Source organism: Pyxicephalus adspersus, chromosome 4 (assembly GCF_032062135.1).
Source record: "Pyxicephalus adspersus chromosome 4, UCB_Pads_2.0, whole genome shotgun sequence".
NCBI lineage: Eukaryota > Metazoa > Chordata > Amphibia > Anura > Pyxicephalidae > Pyxicephalus > Pyxicephalus adspersus.
The window spans coordinates 149,230,070-149,251,404 of NC_092861.1; the positions used below are offsets into that span (position 1 = coordinate 149,230,070).

The following is a 21,335-nucleotide window of genomic DNA, read 5'->3' on the forward strand; positions in this document are numbered from 1 at the left end:
AAACAGGAGGATTCCTAGGGAATCCTGTGAACCCCCTGTGAATCCTCCTGCTAAAATATTCTAGATCTTCTGATGGTTTTGCAAAATTGGTTCGCAGAAATTTTGCGTAACCATCGGAAGTTCGAGGAAATTTTTGGAAGAATGCCAGAGGCCCTAACAGGGACATCAGATTTGGTTGGATTATCTTCTTCAAAGGTCATGACTATTGGTCTGTGATGCGCTACGTTATAAGTCAGCGCTATGTAAATACACAATGATAATATTAGGCATGGAGATCGAAATGAGGACAGACATTCTCATCCTTATCCTGTTTCGGTGCTTTGATTGTGCTAGGAAACTTCTATCCCGGTTTACAGGGATGAATTCGGGTTTACAGCTATTCATAGTGAATCGCCAGGATTCACAAAACTTGCAAATGGTAAACGTTTGGCCAAAACATTTGCAATGGAGGACAAAGCTTTATCCCTGGTTGTAAAAGTAATAATTTGAAGGAATGAATAAGCAAGCCCGGTATCACCAGCAGATATTGTTCGGGTGAATTTTATTGTGTATCATATATTGATTTGATTTTGGCATTGCTAGGTGTCCCCATGGCTGCCTTTGGTTTGACAATAATTTGCTTGATAATCCTGCAAATGGCCAGAACTAATTACAAAATTTGCCCCGATATTCTTCAATAGAATTTGTTGCAAAGTTTGCCAAAAACTTCATGAACTGACCCTGGGCTTATTCACTTGCCCCTACGCATTTCTCACTTATATGTAATGACTTTTTTATGACTTCTATGATCCTTCTTTTTCCTTGTGGCTGCTCTTGTATCCTCCCCCTGCTTTAGTCTGCAGGCAATCTGTGGCTGTACCCTCTGGGTCTTCATTATAATAACTAATACATTAGCTGGCTTATAATTAATGTTTCCATGCGGCTCATTAGCAGTTTTGTGGTGCCTGACCGCTGCCTCCCACCAAGAATTGGGAAGTGGGTGGGCGTTTAACAAATGCCCCTAACAACCCCTGTCAGTCCTCCATAGACCAAGACACTGCTTGCAGCTTGTGCACTGCTATGCGGTCGCCCGGGAATGGGTGTGGACAAGCCCTGGGGGTTTGCATCTGCTAAGATTTGGTTATAAACTGAAAAGTTATGGATGTGGCTTCAATAAACATTACACATAGAACACATAGAAATGTTGTATCTTCTAGAGTGAAGGCCCCTACAATGGAAAACCATATGTATGCATGCAGGTATGGTGCTGGGGCTCCTCTTCTAGTGCAATATTTCCAACAGCACTCATATTCCACCCCCCAATTCCCTTCATCTATTTTGGGCTGACCGGATGAGATCCTATTCCCTGTTAAGTGAAGACATGGAGTTTGGTATACTACAAGAGGGGGGTGCACATGCTGCCCTCTCTTTTCCTGTCCATACATTCCTAAACTAAAATGGTCTAGTATGACCTTTCATATATTTTTACCATGGGGGAACCTTTAAAATAACTTTCAGGTTTTCAAGGGACCCCAGCTATAATGACTATATCACCAGTTCACAGTACTATGCTGGTCAGAATGCCTCCTACAGATTACCAAAAAGATCATTGGAATCACCTAAACTGTTATTATTATTAGAGCATAGAACAAACCTTATTGCATGTTATTTTTGTAAAAACTTTTCAATTAGTAATATGTATTATATTCTATAGCACAACTATTCTAATATCTATGTCCCCTGAGGAAGCCAAAGTATGTGAAACGCATCAGGAAGAGATTTATCATATCGCAGTTGTATATTCATCAACATCTGTCACGCTATTACAGGTCTCATTATTTGTCTGAATCCAACCACTTGGTTTTTTGAAAGAACTTTGTGCTGTAAGGTTATTAATATTAATTTTTAATTGTGTATTATGTAAATTTGTTGTGATTATGGGTAAATAAAAGTTATTGCTTTTATCTGCCACGACCTATTGCCTTAAACACCTTCTTTTTCTCTTCTTTCTACAATCCTTTATCTCCTAAATGTTCCCACCTAATTTGACCTGAGTGGTCCAAACTGCTCATTGCTCAAGGAACCCCTAGCAAGCTCTGGAGGAATCCCAGGATTCCATGGAGTTGTGAAACACTGGGAGCCGTCCCAGTGATCCCGGTGATGTTGGTGCATGTGTTGGTGCATGCGGGAGGCGTAACGGAAAATTCAAATAATTTTGTATTGAATCCAATACAAAGTAATAGGAAGTAGTTTCAGCAAATAATATAGATTGCTTTAGGAAAAAGCTGGATGATTTTTAGAAGCACAGAATATAACTGGGGATTAAGGATTTAATGTAAAGATAACAGAGACTGCTAATCCAGGGAACATATGATTGCCTTATGGAATCAGGAAGGAATTTTTTCCCTGTTGAAGCAAATTGTACCAGGGGTTATTTTTTGCCTTCCTCTGTCTCATAGGGTTTTATGTCTGGGATATGTTTATTTCCCTAGTGGTTAAACTTGATGGATTTATGTCTTTTTTCAACCTAACCTACTATGTAACTTTATATATATATATATAAAATTATATTATATATCTATTGTATATGCTACTGTACAGTTATATTACAGGTTTCAGTATTTATATGCACCCTTGTTTTAACAGATTTTTGTGTTTTTTTATGTAAAAAAGTCTATTGATAAATGTAATAAATATTGGACATATTTCGGTGGGTATGCCTAAGAAATAACCTTCAATGTAAAATAAATTACCATGCACAAAATATAGCTGCTTTGGGCATAAAAATACTGACAGAATTAGCCATGGAGGTTAATGACTGGCACACAGTGGTAGGGTAAGTTTTCCTTGGTGTTCCCATGTATTCTCTTGAATTTATTTATGACATGAATACCATGAGGATTGACTCTTCAGTTCTTTTTCTCTCCTCTTCTTATCTGCATAGAACTCAGGATTGGATTAGCAGTTTGAGCAGCCCAGGCTGACATCACCTGTGCTAGCTGATCCCTGCATGGTGGAGGAGAGCTAGAAGAGATCAGTGAGGTCTGCTGGCTGTAGGAAGCCATCTCATCCAGAGGGTGGCGCTCACAGTCTGTCACAGTTGCTGCAGCAAACTGAATTACATTGGGGAAGACCCAGGAATCCTGAATCTTCCTTTCAGCACTTTCACAAAAAGCTGTGTGCTAGCAAAGTGGCTACTAGTACCAAGCAGGCAGCCAGCTGAGAACATTCCTGTGTGTCTGTAGGACCCTGAAGGTATCTCTGGACCATTCTGAGCCCATGTAAGCTGCTGCTGAATTGCAGGATGCCTATCTTCTTCTACTGAATATCAGCACAGGAGATCCCAGCTGTGAGAAGGAGCAGGTTGGTCTTCAGGCTGAAGAATGAACAGGTTGGGTGTCCTGGGAGGTCACATTTGGGTTTGGGTTCTGTTCCTGGGCTCAGTGGAGATCTGCATGTCTTTGGGTTCTGCTCCAGTCTCCTACACCCGGCCCTTCCAAGGTCTAAGAGAACCCAGCTTTACCAGGCTGAAGAGGAAGAACCTTGCTGTGGACTTTGTCATCCCTGCAGCTTTCAGGAACTCCTTAAGGGACCTTCTGGGTCTTTTCCCTGCAGGGACAGCCAGCACCAACTTCCAGGCGAGCTCCAGCCTGGTTCTGGACTGTGGACCTCTGGTGGAGTCCTTGGTGGAGCAAGGTGGTTCTGGTGGTCTTCATCCACATGGACATCTGAAGAAGGAGCAGCTCTCCACACGTCCCCAGCCTGCGCCTCTGTCCAAGGTGCTGAAAGCTGGAACTCTGAAGACTTTGCGCAGATCCAAGCAGCTGCTGGTGGAAGTTGGGGAATATCTGGTCAGGGATGGATGTGGGGTGGACTGGGAAACCAGAACCTTGGAGGATGGGAAGAACCTAAGCAATGAAGGTCAACGTGTGGAGCTACCAAGTTCTGTTCTGAAGAGAAGGCTGGAGTTTAACCTGACAGAGCTGTTCACTTGGTGGCTGGAGACCAAAGAGGGCAGACTGAGGATCAGACTGATGCCACAGAGGTCTTCTGCTTTCCCTGGCAGAGAAGAGACCCTGTCAGCTGCCCTGGGAGCCTCCCAACCCAGGCTTATGTTCCAGATCCTCAGAAAGGGTGAGTGAATTCACTGCAAACAATACCCCCCCCCATAACACTCCATAAAATCTACTTTTTACTGCAAATAACAAATAAGTCTGCTAAAGCAAAAACAGAAATAAATATTGTTCTGTAACTTAAATCTAAAGGCAACTGCAATGTGCAGGGTGCAATAACCTAAAACAAGCAAAGACTGTATTTATAAAACAGGGAATCTGACATTCCCTCAGTTACTGTCATTGAAACACATGGAGCTGGAAGATTTCCACAAGTGAATGTTTGATGATTCCCTGTTTTATATTTAGAGCCCTAATAGTTATGTTATTAATTTCATTCATCACGTTGATAAAATGATATAAATGGCTACAAAAATGAGATTGCTATGATTTATGGCATTTTGCATTATTGATTTCTTAAATTGAAGATCTGATTGTAGAATAATTTACCTTTCAACCAAAATGTAACAGAAATAATTATTCTGAATAATAAATCTCCATCTATATGTTATATGAACAGCAAATGCTGTAAATATAAGCTGCAATTGATTCCTAAGATGCTAAGTCTGCTGTGAATAATATTCTGCATTGCAAACCTCCTGCTTGGTGCACCTGTTACATGGCACCCTTATATCACATTTTGGTGTTATTAATGATTTAATGAACTTCTGGTAAATCAATGCACGGTTCTGGACCGGTCCATGCTAATTAAGGGAATGCAGGCAATCGTTAAAGAAGACATAAACCCATAAACCATGCTTCCAAAAAATCTTACTTTCCTGGAAGAAATGGGCTTTGGTACTTTTTGCATCTCTGATCCAGAACAATTTTGGAAACTTCTGATTTAAACAATTTTATTTTTCATTAATTATATTAAAATAATTGTTTGTTTCGGGTCCATGACTTAAAATATGGCACCATGAGATAGTTAACTAACATTGTTGTATGCATGTGGTGCTCAGTGCAGCTGTACTTTGAGGTTGGTCAGTGCTGACATTGGCATACACATGGGGGTAAGTTGGGTTCAGCTGTATTTGTTGGTTCCCTGGAACCTTTCTAATCTTGGGTCCGGCTGAAGAATACAGAAATTACATTGAAGTATTTGCTGTGGTTTATACAGGTCCTGGTATTGGTGTAATAGAGAAATACAGAGCAAAGCCTTTGCCATTCCATGCTGTGCCATGTGCGGGTTATCCTGGCACATGGTGGGCAATATTTTTATATCCATAAGGTCAAGAAGCAGCTGTTTGTCTCATGTGATAAATCATCAGATCCCTATTATAAGATATCACAATTCTTACTGGGAACTTTAATGATAGAATGAATGTTTGCTGTGTAATAGGCTGCACATTGTAGCACGATTCACCATGTTATTCATGAGGAGCTGAGAGCTGTTTGGAGGTTGGCATTCTAACAATAATATTAAATCATTTTAGTATGCAGTGCCTGCAATTTTGCCTTTGCAAACATTAAAGCTTCTAGAGAAGCAGAGAATCTGACATTCCCCAAATATTCACTATAGCTGCATGTTCATGTGTTTTAAAGGACATTTATTGATTAACCATCAGCACATGTTTGATTAAAGTCACATTCACTGCTTTATAAGCAGATTCCTACATTGCATGCAAGAATCCATCCCTACTATGAATATTTTCAAAAAAGAAAACTGGCATGGATGATATCTGAAAATCCTAAATTCCTGGCTGCTTCTGACCTCGGTACTTTCTGAGTTGTTGGCCTGCAGCAAGCATGCGGCATGCACAGATTTATCCATCTGCCTCCTTGTTCTGGGTTTATATTCCTCATCATCTTCCTCACTTTCTACCCCTCTCTATTATTGAAATCCCAGCCTGCATATATGTTTTCATTATTCTCTATTCACTCACTACAAATAAGGATGATGTCATGAAGCTTAAATCTTAAAAAACCAAGTCAGCTGCAACAACTCCTATTTCATTGACCTGAATCGTTCCCAAATCCTATGAAATATTTGTTTCTGTAAACACAGGGTACTTTGTTTGGTTTGAGAGTTTTTTTTACACTGAAAGCCTATTAATTATTACTTTCTCAACATCCTACTCACTATTTGACATACCCATAAAGTAATGTGCTATTTCCATCTAGAGGTGCTTTAACTAGCTTGTGGTTAAAATGTGCATGCAGTTTGATTGAGTGCCCCCAGGGGGCGCTCCCAACAAAATGATTTGATTTCATACTGCTTGAGATGCAATCTGTTTATTGTGTGTGCACCAATGTGATAAGGTGTATGCAGCAGGGACACATATAATATGCAAAAAACTTTTTTTTCTTTTTTTATTATTTATTATTTTTTTCTAAAGTTATCATATAAATATTTATTTTTTATAATTATTTTATTTTTATATTGTACACATATAAATGTAATTTTGTGCATAGGATTTATTCCAAAATATATTAGGGCCAATAATTGTGCAACTTCACCCAAACATACAAAGAATATACATTTTGTTTCTGGGTTTACATTAAAAACTTACCTACTGTAAACATTAACTTTACTTTACTTCTTGTAAAATTTTTAACAGCATCAAAAATGCAAAAAATGCCAATGCATTTGGTCATGTGACCCAGAGGAGTATTTGATCATGTGACCCATGTGGTGGAATCCTCATGGAGATGGATAAGTACTTTGTAACTTCTGCTACCATTTATGATTTTAAAGCTGCAGGGTGAAAAAGGAAACAGGGTTACTGCTGAGCAGACAAAATGAATGTAGAAATTGTGTTCACTTTTCACTCTTACCCTGTATTTCATAACTGAAAAACATTGAAAGGTAATTTTTTTTTGTTATTGGATGGAAAATGTTCCCAAAAAAAAGAAAGGACACACACATGCCATGCCATGGGATATAGTCAATTTACAATAAGTTTGGCTTTCATACAGCAGCTCGACAATCATTATGATTTAGAAATTTTTATCAGGCAGCTTGATCAGCGATGTATACTTTTTCATCAAATGCTAACCCACCCTCTTTGGCAGATGGATATTGGCTTGTAGTTCCCTGTGGCGGTCCCTCTTTTTGCTGACCCAAACTGTCCCACTGCTGGCCAGTCTCCATAAGGCTCCAACCAAGAATGAAGACCACAGATGATACAGCAGTATAAAACTGGCCAGTGGCAGGACATTTAATGCAGAAGAATTAGCTGAAATGTTCTGGAGACAAAGAGTGCAGCTGGGAGTTTTATTACAAGAATTAGGAAACAGCAGATGATATGGCAGTGTAAAATTGGCCAGCAGCAGGACCGACATATTTAGTGATAATAACCCTATATGGTATATGCCTTTATTCTAATTTATACAAGTAGTTTCAAAAAGTTTTGGTCATTATCCAGTAAATGTATTTACTTTCAAACTTAAAAAAGATCTTATGAACAAAAGTACAAAATAAAAACCTTCAAATAGCCCCTTAATCCACTTTTTAATGGAAGCTTTGCAGCAAAAATAAAAAGTTAAAATACAAATCCCAATCAACATGGGATAAAAACTGATAAACCCCAAAAATACATAAAAAACCCTAAAATACCATGGTCTTAAAAAAAAGTTATTTTTTTTAAGAGGTTATTTTTTTTAAGTTATTTTTTTTAAGAGGAGTCTGGCAGTCATTTTATAGAGGGGACAGCAGTTAAAAGTGACTGAAGACCTGAACAACTTTTGAATCACAAAAGTTGATACAAATTACATCGCAGACTCTGTTCCGTCCCTTTCCTTATAATGTTCAATTTACTGGCAATATGGTTGCTCTTACCTTTTACAGTGAATCTATGAATCTGAAAATGTTGAACCTGCTAGCCATAGTTAAAGGCAATTAAAGAAAATTAAACCTTGAACCCATAGAATTCCTCTTATCCCATGTTAGTGGCAAACCTGAACCTCATCCTTGGATTTTCTGCAGATCCTGGGAGCACTCATACATGAACGTGAATCCCGGGCTCATGCGATAAATCCAGCACAATAACTAGTTATCCCTGTAGAAGCCACTTAATGGTTGCAGTAAATCTTCTCTCCTGCACAGCTTTGCTGTACATGTATCCCTCCAATCATCTCAGTGAAGACTTAAACTCCCTTCACATGTTCATCCCATGAATGTGGCACATCCAAGCCAGAAGAAAATAGGGTTGGCACCTTGCCAGCCATACAACCATTGTGCTGGATATTGGTGAACCAGCATTTCTGCATTGACCGCAGATGGCAGTGGGTGGTACCAAAACACTAACTGCCACCCCCAATTATTCTGTAGGGGTGGCCATGGGTGAGACATGTACCCCCACAACCATGGGCACAATGCTCAGGATGGATGTACCAGTCACTTCAATTTCACTGCCCATGTGAACATAGCCATACCCATTTTTTTATCATATCATGTAAACATGGTGTGTTTTATGGCTGGAGAGCCCTCCTAAGTTTCTCTATACCAAAAGCTGTGTAGTCAGGAACTCTAGACACTGCACATGGCGCTTCTGCGTGATTTTTTCGTATTACATTGTAACATTTATCCAAGGAATAATACTAACTTTGACTTTTAAGTGCCAACATATTACACAGAGCTGAGCAATGTATAGGGGTTACTGCATTGACAAGTACAAACAATGACACAGGAGGAAAAGGAGGAGGACCCTGACCAATGGAGCTTACAATCTAAGAGTTAGAGCCTAGTATATGATAGGTGGGGTAATGGAATAACCACTAAATAATGTTGAGCTAAGAGAGAGGCATTGGCTGACTCGGTGGTTGCATACCTTATGGCTTTGTGTTAGCCCATGGTGTCTATTAGGTAACTTTTGGTTCCTGGCTTTGATCTTCTGTGGCTGGTTTTAAAAGTTTGCCAAACCTATTCATCATGGCAGCTCAACAGGTATACAGTGGGCAGTGTTGATCTTCAGGCTGTTTGCTAATGAACATAATGGAGCAGCATTGCCATTGTGAAAGCCGGAATGAGGGGGGGGGGTACCACTTTTGAAATTGACGTGCCGCAGAGATTTTTGGTAATATATACAGCAGTCAGTATTTCAATTGGCCAGTTGGTATCAGAGGTGGTAACACCCTTTACTGTAACCAGCCGGTACCACCCGTGACAGCAGCCAGTGCCACCCCTCAAATCCATTAAAACTTGAAAACCTGTCTAGTAGCTCGTTGTTACCTTACATTCACTTTTAAATCATCCTATTCAAATGTTTGCATTACCTTGCAAATTAGCACAAAGCAATTACCCGAGGTTCAAGTTGAACCCACTGCAGGACCAGACTTCATCCCTACTGTTGCACCAATAACGACAGATGGTATCCTTTTTCCAAAAATTCATGGTAACAGTATTTTTACAACAATAATTTCATGATGGAAAGGGTGGAGCCCATATAATGGACGTTATCAATCAGCTGCCCATAGGAACATCTGATGTGTAAATGCAGCTTTTTGCAGATCCAGAATTCATCCATTGGCTGCACCTCTACTTCTACTCTTCTACTCCCTATGACAATTACCTGGTATTATTTGCTCAATAGTCAGACCCAGGGTCGAACCAGAGACCCGGGGCCCACCAGTGAAAATGAGAAGTAGGGTTCACCGGATGACATAGCTTTCCTGGCACATTTGCACAATTTTGGGAGGAATGTGGGATCCACCAGAGGACCAGGCTGTCTTGTGATCCCCTATATGGCACAACAAAACAAATGGAGGCAAATCACTGGGTCCATTGGACTTTATTTCCAGTCCTCCGGTACGCAAGTGTGACCCTGATCAAGGAAGCCGGATCGATTCCAAGTCACCTCTGTTCTCAGTCACTTGCACACAATTCTGTTGCCTTCTCTTGATATCTTTCTATTGCTCTTCATTCTCCATCCCACTGCTCACCCATTACCTCCCTCTGCTGCTCAGATTCATTTACTTACTCTTCAGGATATCATCTTGCTTTCGTCCCCTTAAGCATTTCCATCATACACTCAGAATTATCTGAACTGCATGACATGTTCATTCTCAGCTGTGAAGTGCAGTTTGAATTAGAACTACAAGCAGGTAAAATGCCATATATGATGCCGTCTGTGAGTGGCATTAACACAGCAGTGCTTCCCTGAATATAGTTTTATTAGAAAGCAGCCACAGCCTAATCACCTGCAAGCATGCTGCAGAAAAGGACCCTGTGTGAAAGCAGTGGTCTCCCCGCAGAGGTCCAACACTCTTCCTGTTGAGTCACACCTATAATTTTGCAATCAGCAGAATTTATTTTTCACTCTAATTGGATAGATCTATTTAAAATCAGCAGGATGCTGAATGGTATAGGCTAAATGGCCACGTGCCAATCTATTTCCCTCCAGGGGAGGCGCTGTGTGCAGTTTGTGACCTTGAAGGAAATTTAGCAGAATTGTATCAAAGGCAGAAGGGCCAAGCAGGAACAGCAGGTAATGCTTGAACTCATTGTCAGCTTATTAGAAAAGATACAGCAAGCAGGATACGGTGGTATAGGAACCAGTGGTAAACCTTTAATCTTAGCTGCTGATCCTAAATCCACCAGGTCACAGTAAAGAATTCTTGTTCTGCAGTTTAAAGTGTGACCAGCAGATGGCAGAGGCCCACACCTAGAAAGAGCATATCTGGCTATACTTGGATGCTGGAGCGGGGGCGGCTTTGATGGAGGAGGACTTACTGCTGCCTTAGGGAGGTGAGCAGTAAAACATTATAAATGGTATACATCAGGGGTGCCCAAAATGTCGATCGCCATCTACTGGTCGATCGCAAAGTCGATCGTGGAGCCTGGCTAACTCCTCCATGCTGTTTACCAGCAGCCCTGCTGTACGTCTATAGGGATGCTGGGGATGTCTTTCAGTCGGTGAGAGCCCTGTGTACCGATGGGGGGGTGGGTAGGCAGGGAGGGCGGGAGGGCAGTCTGAGCTAAGCAGTGCTGGGCCACCCAGTCAGTTCAGGCTCGGTGTCAACGTTCAGTTACCGAGATACCTTTGTAAAGATTAGCAGTTCTATTTCTTGTGCAGCACGTCATTCTCCTATGACAGGTGAGCTGTAGTTTTCCCGTAACTATAGTCTTGTAGTGCAGTGTCTGTGCAATGTTCTGCCATTCAATGTCTCAGTTTCTCCAGTCACTATGTGTCATACTCCGTATATATATAAATCAAATATGTTTAGCATTTTTATTGTTGGTAGATCATTTTGACTTGGTCATTTTAAAAGTAGCTCACAAGCCAGAAAAGTGTGGGCACCCCTGGTATACATGATTGGGTGTAATTAATCACATTTATTAAATTCATGAATGTTTTATGGTCTTTTGCTTTATTTCCATAATTTAATACAGGTTATGGTCAGTTTAAAAAGCATACTGGCTTTTCTTATGGAGAGCGGAACAATGTAGAATGAGCTGGGCTGACTGAACAAATTAATATAAACTATTCATATATAAAAAATGCACAAATATATCAATATATTATTATTACACAGTATTTAAATAGCGCCAACATATTATGCAAAATTAATGCGCTGAATGGGCCAATCAGAGATTAGATTGTCTTCTTCAACAGATTATGTGATCAATAACCCAGGCTTCAATATTTCAGCCTTCACATTACCATTTATTTATTTAACCAACATCTTCTTAGCTGAACTCCCAGGAGATATAAAAAAGTCATAAATATAAGCAATTTTTATTATTAAGGGCCTCTATGGATCTCTGCGATCTGTTGCCATCTGTAGTTTACCATGCAGTATTTGGCGCATTGGTTGCATGATTGCAGCTCAATCATTGTGAAGGGGCTGCTAACATGCAGCAATCAATACAAACTTGATCTGCATATTTCTTTTTGCAGTGCAGCACATGGGATATGCATTGTGATGCACTGCAGGTCTATTGCCACTTACTGTAAAATAAGTTCTGTAGGTGATTTGTGTTGTAAAGTATGTGATTTACCATGTACACCTCGGTGCATGGAATCCTAATGTACTTTTATTGCAAATGGTATACATACCTTTTTGTGATTGATTTTATTACCATGATACAGCAGCACTCAGCTGGGAGAAGAAAAGGCAGCATTGGACCAATCAAATAGAGCAGAGAGATTGCTTTATCGTTCTGCGCTGCTCTTTCACTGTCCAATCACTGGACACACATTAATGATCCTCACGGACCAATCACTGGCTAATGACAGGGACCCAACCAGGCTGTCTTGGTCACCAGCAGCATTTAATGCATATGTGTAATGAGCTGTTTGTATAGAAGTGGTTTGAAGTTCAATTTCAGCCATGAAGCATTAAATACTTTAATAATAAATAAAATTTGATAATACAAAACTTTAATAAGAAAAAAATTGCGAGCAAGCAATCCATTCTGAAATAGAATAAACCTACCCGCCTGTGTGTAATCTTTGCTATAATGTACACTGAGCTGTGTATGCAGAGCTTATTGTATATCGCATCATATGCAGAGCTCATTGTATATGGCATTATATGAAGAGCTCATTGTTTATCGCATCCCATGCGAGGCTCATTGTATATCGCATTTTATGCAGAGCTCATTGTATATCGCATTTTATGCACAGCTTATTGTAAACTGCATTACATGCAGAGCTCATTGAATATCGCATCCTATGCAGAGCTCATTGTATTTCGCATCATATGCAGAGGTCATTGTACATCTCATAATATGTGGAGCTCATTGTATTTTGATACTTTTGTGGGCTCGGCAGCTCATGCACAGCTCATTGTATGATGGTGGCCATGCTCATGCATTCTATTATTCCAGCCTGGCCACTCAATATGCCCCAAGATCCAAAACCTGAAATAGGACCAGGTGCAGATGGCGGTGTCCATAATGCATCATCTGTCCCTTCTGCAATAAACAACCTAGGTAAGCTTCATTCCCCATTAATGTTTTATAGCTACGCAGGTTTACCCATGAAAAACGTATATTTGCCCCCTTCTTGTCAGAGCCTCTGATATGACCCCTATTCTGACATTCAGTGGTGAGAGGTCACCCGAGATCTGACAGTTCCTGCCTTGACTTCAGACTAATATCTGCACATTGTTAGCACCGGGTCCATACTTCATGAGCAGCAACCGTGAATGAATAATATCCTATAAATAAGTGCTCACAACAATATAAAATAATCACACGCAGCAGCGCTGAATGGATTGTACTAGAATATAATTTCAGTATCAGCTAGAGAGGCTTTCAATCTCTGCGTGATAAATCCTATTTTAAAGCAGAGCTATGCTTGTAGAACAATGTTTAGAAGAGGAGGCCCTGAATGTGTCCCCCAACTCACAGCGCATGTCCAGAAATATGAACAATATGAGCAGTGGTGAGTTTTTTTTCAATGAATTGCTTCACATTCACCATTGCTCTGATCTGACAGCCTTAATATACCTTGCAGCCACCTAATCCTCTGAATTCATAACTTAAGAAAAGCCTGAAGACCACCAATGAACCACCATATTTCATTTGAAAGTCTCTACATACTCCCTGAGGAAGCCCGGTGGGCGAAACGCGTCGGTATTGAGACATTATCATTCCCACGAATATTATCCTGTCAGGTGGCCTGTGTGTAGAAAATGTGGCATTTTTCTTTGTGTTTTTTTATTATCATTGTTTAATATTGTACTATCTTTTTTATATGGAACATAAGTATTCATATTAAACCTATTTTGCCACAAAAAACCCTACACCTTTTACTCTGTTTTCCTGTTTTTGATATATTACCTCTGGGGTAGGCAAACAATACATTGAATAAGCAATAAGAGTTACGCATTTTCCTCTATCCTATTTTTGAAAGTCCATAGGAATGTAAAGCAGCTTAAAGCAGGATGATGCAGCTTAGAAGGTCAAATTCAGGTTAAATGAACTTGTCAACGAGCTGTTACTATTCTCATTTCTTCAGTATTTGCAGCTGTGTTTAAATGCAAGCTGAATGCAATTGGAAGAATGTTGTATTTGATCATCAGCATATGCCCTAAAATCTATAGGGACCTTCTATTATTACCAAATCCCAGGGTTACCTCTCCTTGAGCATCATTTATTCTCTGGAAGTATGAATCTGATCAATAGTAGTAAAGAAACAACCTTGTCTCAGTTTCTGAAGCTGTAACAACAAACAAAATGCATGTTTTCTGATCTCATGGAGCAGACAAGCATAATAATTGGTTATATATTACTTCTTTGCATTGAGCTAATTCTGTATGTATGACCTTCCTCCACCATTGCAGGATTAAGGGTGAGCATTGGTGGTCACCAAAGGGCATCTATACAAGAACAGTTGTTGGCCCTTGTACAATTGTGTGAGAATGCAGGGTGCCACCATCTTCTTCCTCCTTCTCTTCTTTATTTTGAACTTCGGTCATCATTATTGGCCAGCCCAAGATGATGTAAGTCCTGCACAGGTATGTGGGAGTTCATTCAATCTCAACACCCAAGGCTAATCTGTACATTGGAATATTGACAAGGCTAGCTTTGCTTTAAGTTTCCAGTAGATAGAAAGACAATTAACTCCCCATTGCCCAAGTAAATGCCCATTTGAACCTTAACCATAATTTCTAGTTGCCTTTTAAATATCTTCTCCATCCCTGGCTTTGTTACAGTTTGCACGAGCGGAAATGAAATGTAAAGTTATTCCGAGGGGCGGCTATACATTTTTTGAGTGACGGCTCGATAGGTAATTTCATACAGCAGCCATTTCAGCTTGCATTATTGCAGAGCCATTAACAAATTACTTGGAAGTGTCGGAAGATTTTTCTTTCAAACAAGCGCGCGTTGTCTATAAAAGACGGTCCAATCAGTCTTCCTGTAAAAAGATTATCCATTAGTGCCTGATAAATGTCAAACGCTGACACATAAAACAAAGACGTCTTTCCATCCTGGGTTGGAATTAGAAGTCAATGAGCAATTATTGCAGGCTAAAAAAATTAAAATAAATCTTATATACAAAATACCATTAGCAATCACTGGGAAATTTTTAAATTATTATTAAATGTCGAGTGTGTTTAGAATTTTAAAGTGGAATCTAAAGACTAGTCAAGTGCCTGGCAAGTTCTTAAAGTGAGCCCATCTTAAGGTGTAAAAATTCATATTGGGTTAAAGATGGCTGAATGTGACTGGGTTTGGTTGGTAAAGGGTTGGCAAGGTTCATTAAATGGTTTGCCATGGCTGATGTTCAAGTTGAAGGCCATTGATGTCTAGGGTAGATGAATGTTAAAGGATCACACTTTCTTGGGGTATTTGCTCTTAGGATTGGGATTCCCAGGAATATTTAGTCTTAAAATCCAAAGAACATTTACTCAGAAGAGGAAATTCTTCAAAATGTGTCACTCCAATTTCCACAAATAGAGAATGAGGAACAGTGGAAGTCCAAGTCAAATGCACCACTGGATTGAACCTAAACTTCATCCCTACTTGTAGTGTATATCAGGAACAGTAAGTCATCTTCTCTTACTTTAACCTCCATTTAATATATCTCCAGACAAAACTTTTCCTGTTGGATAAAGAGAGAATAGTTGGAACCTACCTGTGGTCCCAATGACATTATCAATCTTCTCTCCCATCTCAAAACGAGAAGAAGAAATGTTTTCGAACTGAAGAGAAACCTTTTTCAAAAGTTGACATAAGACCAGGTGACCCATTGAAGGAATTCCCCGCATTTTCCTTTGAAAGCCAAATCATTTCATATTTTGGTAACTCTTTGTGGTTCACAATCTTGTCCAAAGTTTTAATAAGTTTAGGTAATAAATATGATAGGTGATTCAGAAATTTGGTTTTTAATCATGAGGGCAAGGTGTGAAAGCAGCTAAATATATCTAATAATTCAACTAGGGAAATACACCATAACTGGGAAATACAATAAAGCAGCTTGTTTTAAAGGTGCATTCCAATTATAGCACAACAAAAGGTTCCCATATGACAGTAGTCTGAACAAGTCTTAAATCTATGTGATGTACAAGCCTAATAAAACAAACATACCATTCCCTATACTTTGATACCTATTCTCTGATTGAGCCAATCCTCCTTAATTTAGTGTTTCACACACTTCCCCTTGCTAATCACAGTGAGACAGATATATCAAAAGTAATGCTGCCAATCCAGAAAGAAATGGGTGGGGCTGGGTGTGGCCAGGTCCTGATTGCCCAGCTCAGCTTTGGTTGCCAGAAGAATCGGCAATGCTGGTTTCCCCCTGCACGAGCTAAGAAGGAATAAACTCACCCCAGCCTGGCAAAATAGGATGGCCAAAGGAAGAGAAGAAGGATGAAGATGGTGGAGCCCTTTGATGGAAGGGGGACAGGTACCGCTGGTTTAGTTCCACTTTGATGCCGGATTTATTTGTTGTGTTTTGGTGATACCCATGCTATGAACTTTGATACACTACTCTTTATAAATGGTGACAGATAATGGATCAGTGTTGAACACTTAGCTTGCTAATGGATCAGTGATTGACACTTAGGTTGCTGATGGATCAGTGGTGGACCCTTAGGTTGCTGATGGATCAGTGGTGGACACTTAGTTTACCTTTGGATTCGTGAAGGATACTTAGCTTGCTGATGGATCAGTGCTGGACACATAGTTTGCAAGTGCTCATTTGATGGACAGTTGGCTTTCCAATGAATCAGTGATGGAACCCTACCATGCCAAAGGATCAGTGAGACACTTGCCCATGGACATGTGATGGACACTTAGCTTGCTGATGGATCAGTGATGAACACTTAGCTTGCCGATAATCATCTTATGGACGAAGTTTAGCCAAAAATGCTACATTCATTAGGCAGCCCTATAAAAAAAATGGGCAGCTTAATATAATGCACATAAATATACATCAACACATGAACTAAACTCACTAATAAGATGTGAGGAGGCCCTAAGCAAATTAAATTGATATGCAATTGCTTTCCATTTTATCCGCAATTGTTGTAAATAAATACAATAAAAACAGGAAATTCTCTTTAAATCATAGCCATACCTTGTAATGCTTTATCCATGTCCCTCATTTGTACAGTGTAAGAGTCTTACATGACACTTGGATGTCTTTTTGAAACTCTTCTCTGTGAAGTTTCCGGAGCTTGACTGCGCTTCAATTTCATAAAAACTAATTACTTTGCTGGGTTTAAGAGGTGAACAAAGAAGTTCTAACAAGTTCATCATCTTGAAAACAGACTGACAACACGTATTAATCTTCTGCAGAATCCTGGATTTTAGTACCGTGAGAGAAAGGGGTGAGATTAGGCAGATTTTATGAGCCCATATTTCAAAGCTCTGTATAGAGAAGTCGGGTGCTTTGTGTATTTGTTGCCAGAAAAGGAGCAAACTAACATCTGACCATGTTATATGTTTGTAATATTCAATGCCTATACAATCCACTGTAAAATGTATTTCAATATTTATTTTAATAGGTTTTTTATAAAACAGGCAAAATGCCTTTCTTATCACTGCAGCACCAGTTATCAATTTGCACATAAGACTTGGAAAAATGATATTTTAAAATTCTTGTCTCTCTGCTCGTGTAATTGATTTGCTGTTTTTCCAGAAATCTGCACAACAAAATTTTGAATTTTTTATTTTTTTGTTATTTCCTTTTTTTGTATCAGCATCAGTTTGTAGATGTCTGTAGGTCAGTGTATAGGACTTGTAAACAGGATTTTTCAGAATTCCGTTTTTTCTGCTCCTGTAGACATTAGCAATGGAGTGATTTTGGCACAATTGATTTGATCATTGTACAAATTAGCTGGAAGGGGAACTTTCAATTTTGTTCAGTGAATTGCTTAGGTGAAATTGGTGTCTGGAAAGTTGTAAAGATTCTCCCTCACTTTTTTTTCCTATTACAATGTTACCACATAGCAAAGGAATTAAGAAAAAATCTCCAGGGTGCATGGACAGCAATACAAACCTAATGTGGGATTTAGATTATTTCTACAGTATTTGTTTTGCTATATGTGTCTGTCTTGGGCATTTTGTCAAGCGAGGGAAAAATACCCCAAAAGGGTCACAGAAATCAGTCTAAACGAACTATTCCCAGCCAAGTTTCTCTAGAGCAGCTTTTTTCAAATGTTTTACCTTGAAGGAACCCCTAAAATAACTTTCAGGTCTCAGGCAACCCCTGCTTCTGCTTATGATATGCCTAGTTCATAGTACATTAGCCTGGTAATCAGTGGGATAATCAGTGTCATTGCATTGGAAAGACTAACGCTCTTTTAGATCATTGAGCCAAAAATATCATTGGTCTTAAGGGTAACTGACCTGAAAGGGACAAATTGCCCAATGTTCGAGGTACCCTTTGGCAAATTTGGAGGAACTCTGGTTGAAAAATTTTGCTCCAGATTTTTATGGATATTGTACTGATTGACCACCCATTTGGTGATGCTTGCATCGTTTTGAGGCCAACACCACTTGTTAAAGCCAAGTGCCTGACTCCAATAAAGTTTTTAGGGGTCTAAAAAAGTGGTATTCTTTCCACCACTGTAGGGGACATTCTTGTCAATTGCCACCAGTTTAATAGTTTTTTTTACCACTGATCCCCAGTAAAATTGGTTTTAACACAAGAATTCCCTAAGACCTAAAATTAAGTTTTAATTCTAAAAGTATAAAAAGTGCAGTACAGTAATAAAGAGTTTGAAAAAGAAACAGTAACATTTTAACCCAAAGTTTAGCCATCAAAGATGTGTGTGATGAGATCCAGTAGGGATGGGATATACAATAATACCTACTTGTAAAATTGTACATGTATGCAAATCATGAAACATCTTTCCTGTTCAGGATTATCAACGTTCCAGTTGATTGGGGTCTGGGCTTCACCAACAGGTAATACCATGCTAGTATTAAAAGGAAAGACGGGATATAGTAAAGGCACAGTAGAAGAGAGAGCTTGAGTGCGGGTAAGGGGGATGAGGTCAAGACAGGAAGGCCTAGGGAAGGATGGGAAGGGGAAGAACAGTAATGGTCGAGGAACGCCAGGCCATTGTCATGAAGGTCCAAGCCATTAGGATTAACCCAGCTACAGTATGAATAATGACTGATCAAAATCTCTTGTAAAATACCAATCAAGCCATTGTGACCCCACACACACTGGAACCTGGCAATTGGGACTGTAAGTGTCGCTCTAATATTTTCAATAGACAAGAACCAAGACATTTTATTCTTCATCTGATCTACAGTTGGCTTGGCAGACCACCATCTCTTTGCAAGGACCATCTTGGCTACAGTTAGAACCTTAAACATTTTTCAAGGGTTGCTCTTCCCTTTCCCCAGCATATCTAAAGCCTAATAATTCTCTCCATCAACCAATTCACAGTTACATAGATAGTTACATTGAAAAAAGACATCAAATCCATCAAGTTCAACCGCTAAGGAAATATCCCAGATAAAACCCTATAGGCATAGTTGATCCAGAGGAAGGCACAAAAACCCTTATAAAGCTTGATTTAAAATGCTCCAATAGGGGAAAAAAATTCCTTCCTGATCCCATGATGCAATCGAATGTTCCCGGGATCAACAGTCTCTGTTATCTTTATTTTAAAACTTTGACACCCAGTTATATTCTGTGCTTCTAGAAATCATCCAGATTTTTCTTAAAGCAATCTATAGAACTTGCTGAAACTACTTCCTGAGGGAGCCACTTCCACATTTTCACAGACCTTACAGTGAAGAATCCCTTCCTTATCCGGAGCTTAAACTTCTTACCTCCAGATGCAAAGAGCGCCCCCTTGTGCCTTGTAATGATCTCAAAGTAAATAAATGGGAAGAAAGTTCTATATAGAGATCATTTATATATTTATATTGGACAATGCTTCTTCTTCATTCCCTATATTATGAAGTCTAAGCAGTCTGAATAGTTATTATATGCAAATTTTGACTTTTTTTAACCTTATAAACAGTTAAAACAAAATGCTTTCAATGATATTTAGAAGATCAAAAGAAAGCAGGTAAAGAAATGTTCATTGGTAGGGTTTACATACATTTTATTCAAATTAAATTGGCCCAAAAGAGTAATAAACTTTTCTTTAACACCTCTCTTTGCTTGGTTTGTATATATTTTTTCACTCCAGAAACTGCTGTTGTTCCCTGTGTCTGTTTAACTCAATTATTGTCAAGGTAATTAAGCTAACTAGCACTAACATTCCGCACCTGTTAGTAAATGAAACCATTAATAAATAACCTTCAGTGTCCTTTAATGAACAATAAAGTTGGGAAGGGATCTTAGATTAGAGATGTTGATGCCATTACCCGACTCTCCCTTTCCAGTCCTCAGAGGAAACTGATTAACACAGAATTACAATGTCAGTAATGTCACATCTGCTGATCAGTTATAGAGATTTATCCCCAATTATCTGCCCCACTCATAGCCTATTGGAAAGCTCTTCCAGGTGTCCCATCAGTAAATAATGCTGGTTGTATTTCCCTAAAGACACAGAATAATTATGTAACTTCTTGTTTTGTTTAAAAAAAGAATTCCAGTGTAAATATACAGCAAAATATTGCAAAAAGATTTGAAACAAAAAAGTTATATTTACAGATGGATGCATTATTCTGCCATGTTTAATACATAAAATGGAATCAGATGATTGAGATTTTTATGTACCTTCAAAAATATCCTTGTATTTGATACATCAAGTCTCCCTTTTTTCAATACGCTTAAACATTAATGAAAAGACATTTAAAAAAACTGTAAAGAAAAACTAGAAGGTTCCACACTAATGCAATAAAATGATTGAGGAATTGAGATTTATCCCCAACTATCAGTAGAGAAGCTGAGTGATCAAGCAAACCTGGAATGGATCTGGTTGAGAATATTTGATAAATCATACCAAATGCTTTTAAGAAATTTATTTCAGGTTTGCTGGGTCACCCAGGTTTTCCTTGGATAGTCTATCTTCTCTAGTCTTGGAAAGCTTTAATGAGTCAGACTCTTTGTGCCTAGGCAAGGGCAAGCTTAGAATGATAATTTTTATCCTAGGATCCTGTGAAATGTAAGTATTCCATATCCTGTAGGACGACTTTCCTGAACAGTGCAGGAACATCACCCCATAAGATTTGGGATACTCCTGCTGGTGACCCCACAATTCTATCTATATAGAGGAATCAGGACCTCCTTCCTCTTGCTGGTGACCCCTCTAGTGATTGTGGCCCCACAATTCTATCTATATAGAGGAATCAGGACCTCCTTCCTTCTGCTGGTGACCCCTCTAGTGATGGCGACCCCACAATTCTATCTATATAGAGGAATCAGGACCTCCTTCCTC

The 21,335-nt window shown here is 39.2% G+C and overlaps 1 protein-coding gene across 1 annotated transcript in view; it reads left to right on the forward strand.

The window, feature by feature from the left end:
- Positions 1-3,277: 3,277 nt before the first annotated feature.
- The window catches only part of ALK (ALK receptor tyrosine kinase), a 423,979-nt gene continuing 405,921 nt past the window's right edge, over positions 3,278-21,335 (forward strand). Inside the window, exon 1 of the mRNA XM_072409969.1 lies at positions 3,278-4,113. Within this exon, the coding sequence (XP_072266070.1) occupies positions 3,363-4,113 (751 nt within the window). The 5' untranslated portion in view covers positions 3,278-3,362. The remainder of the gene's footprint in view (positions 4,114-21,335) is intronic.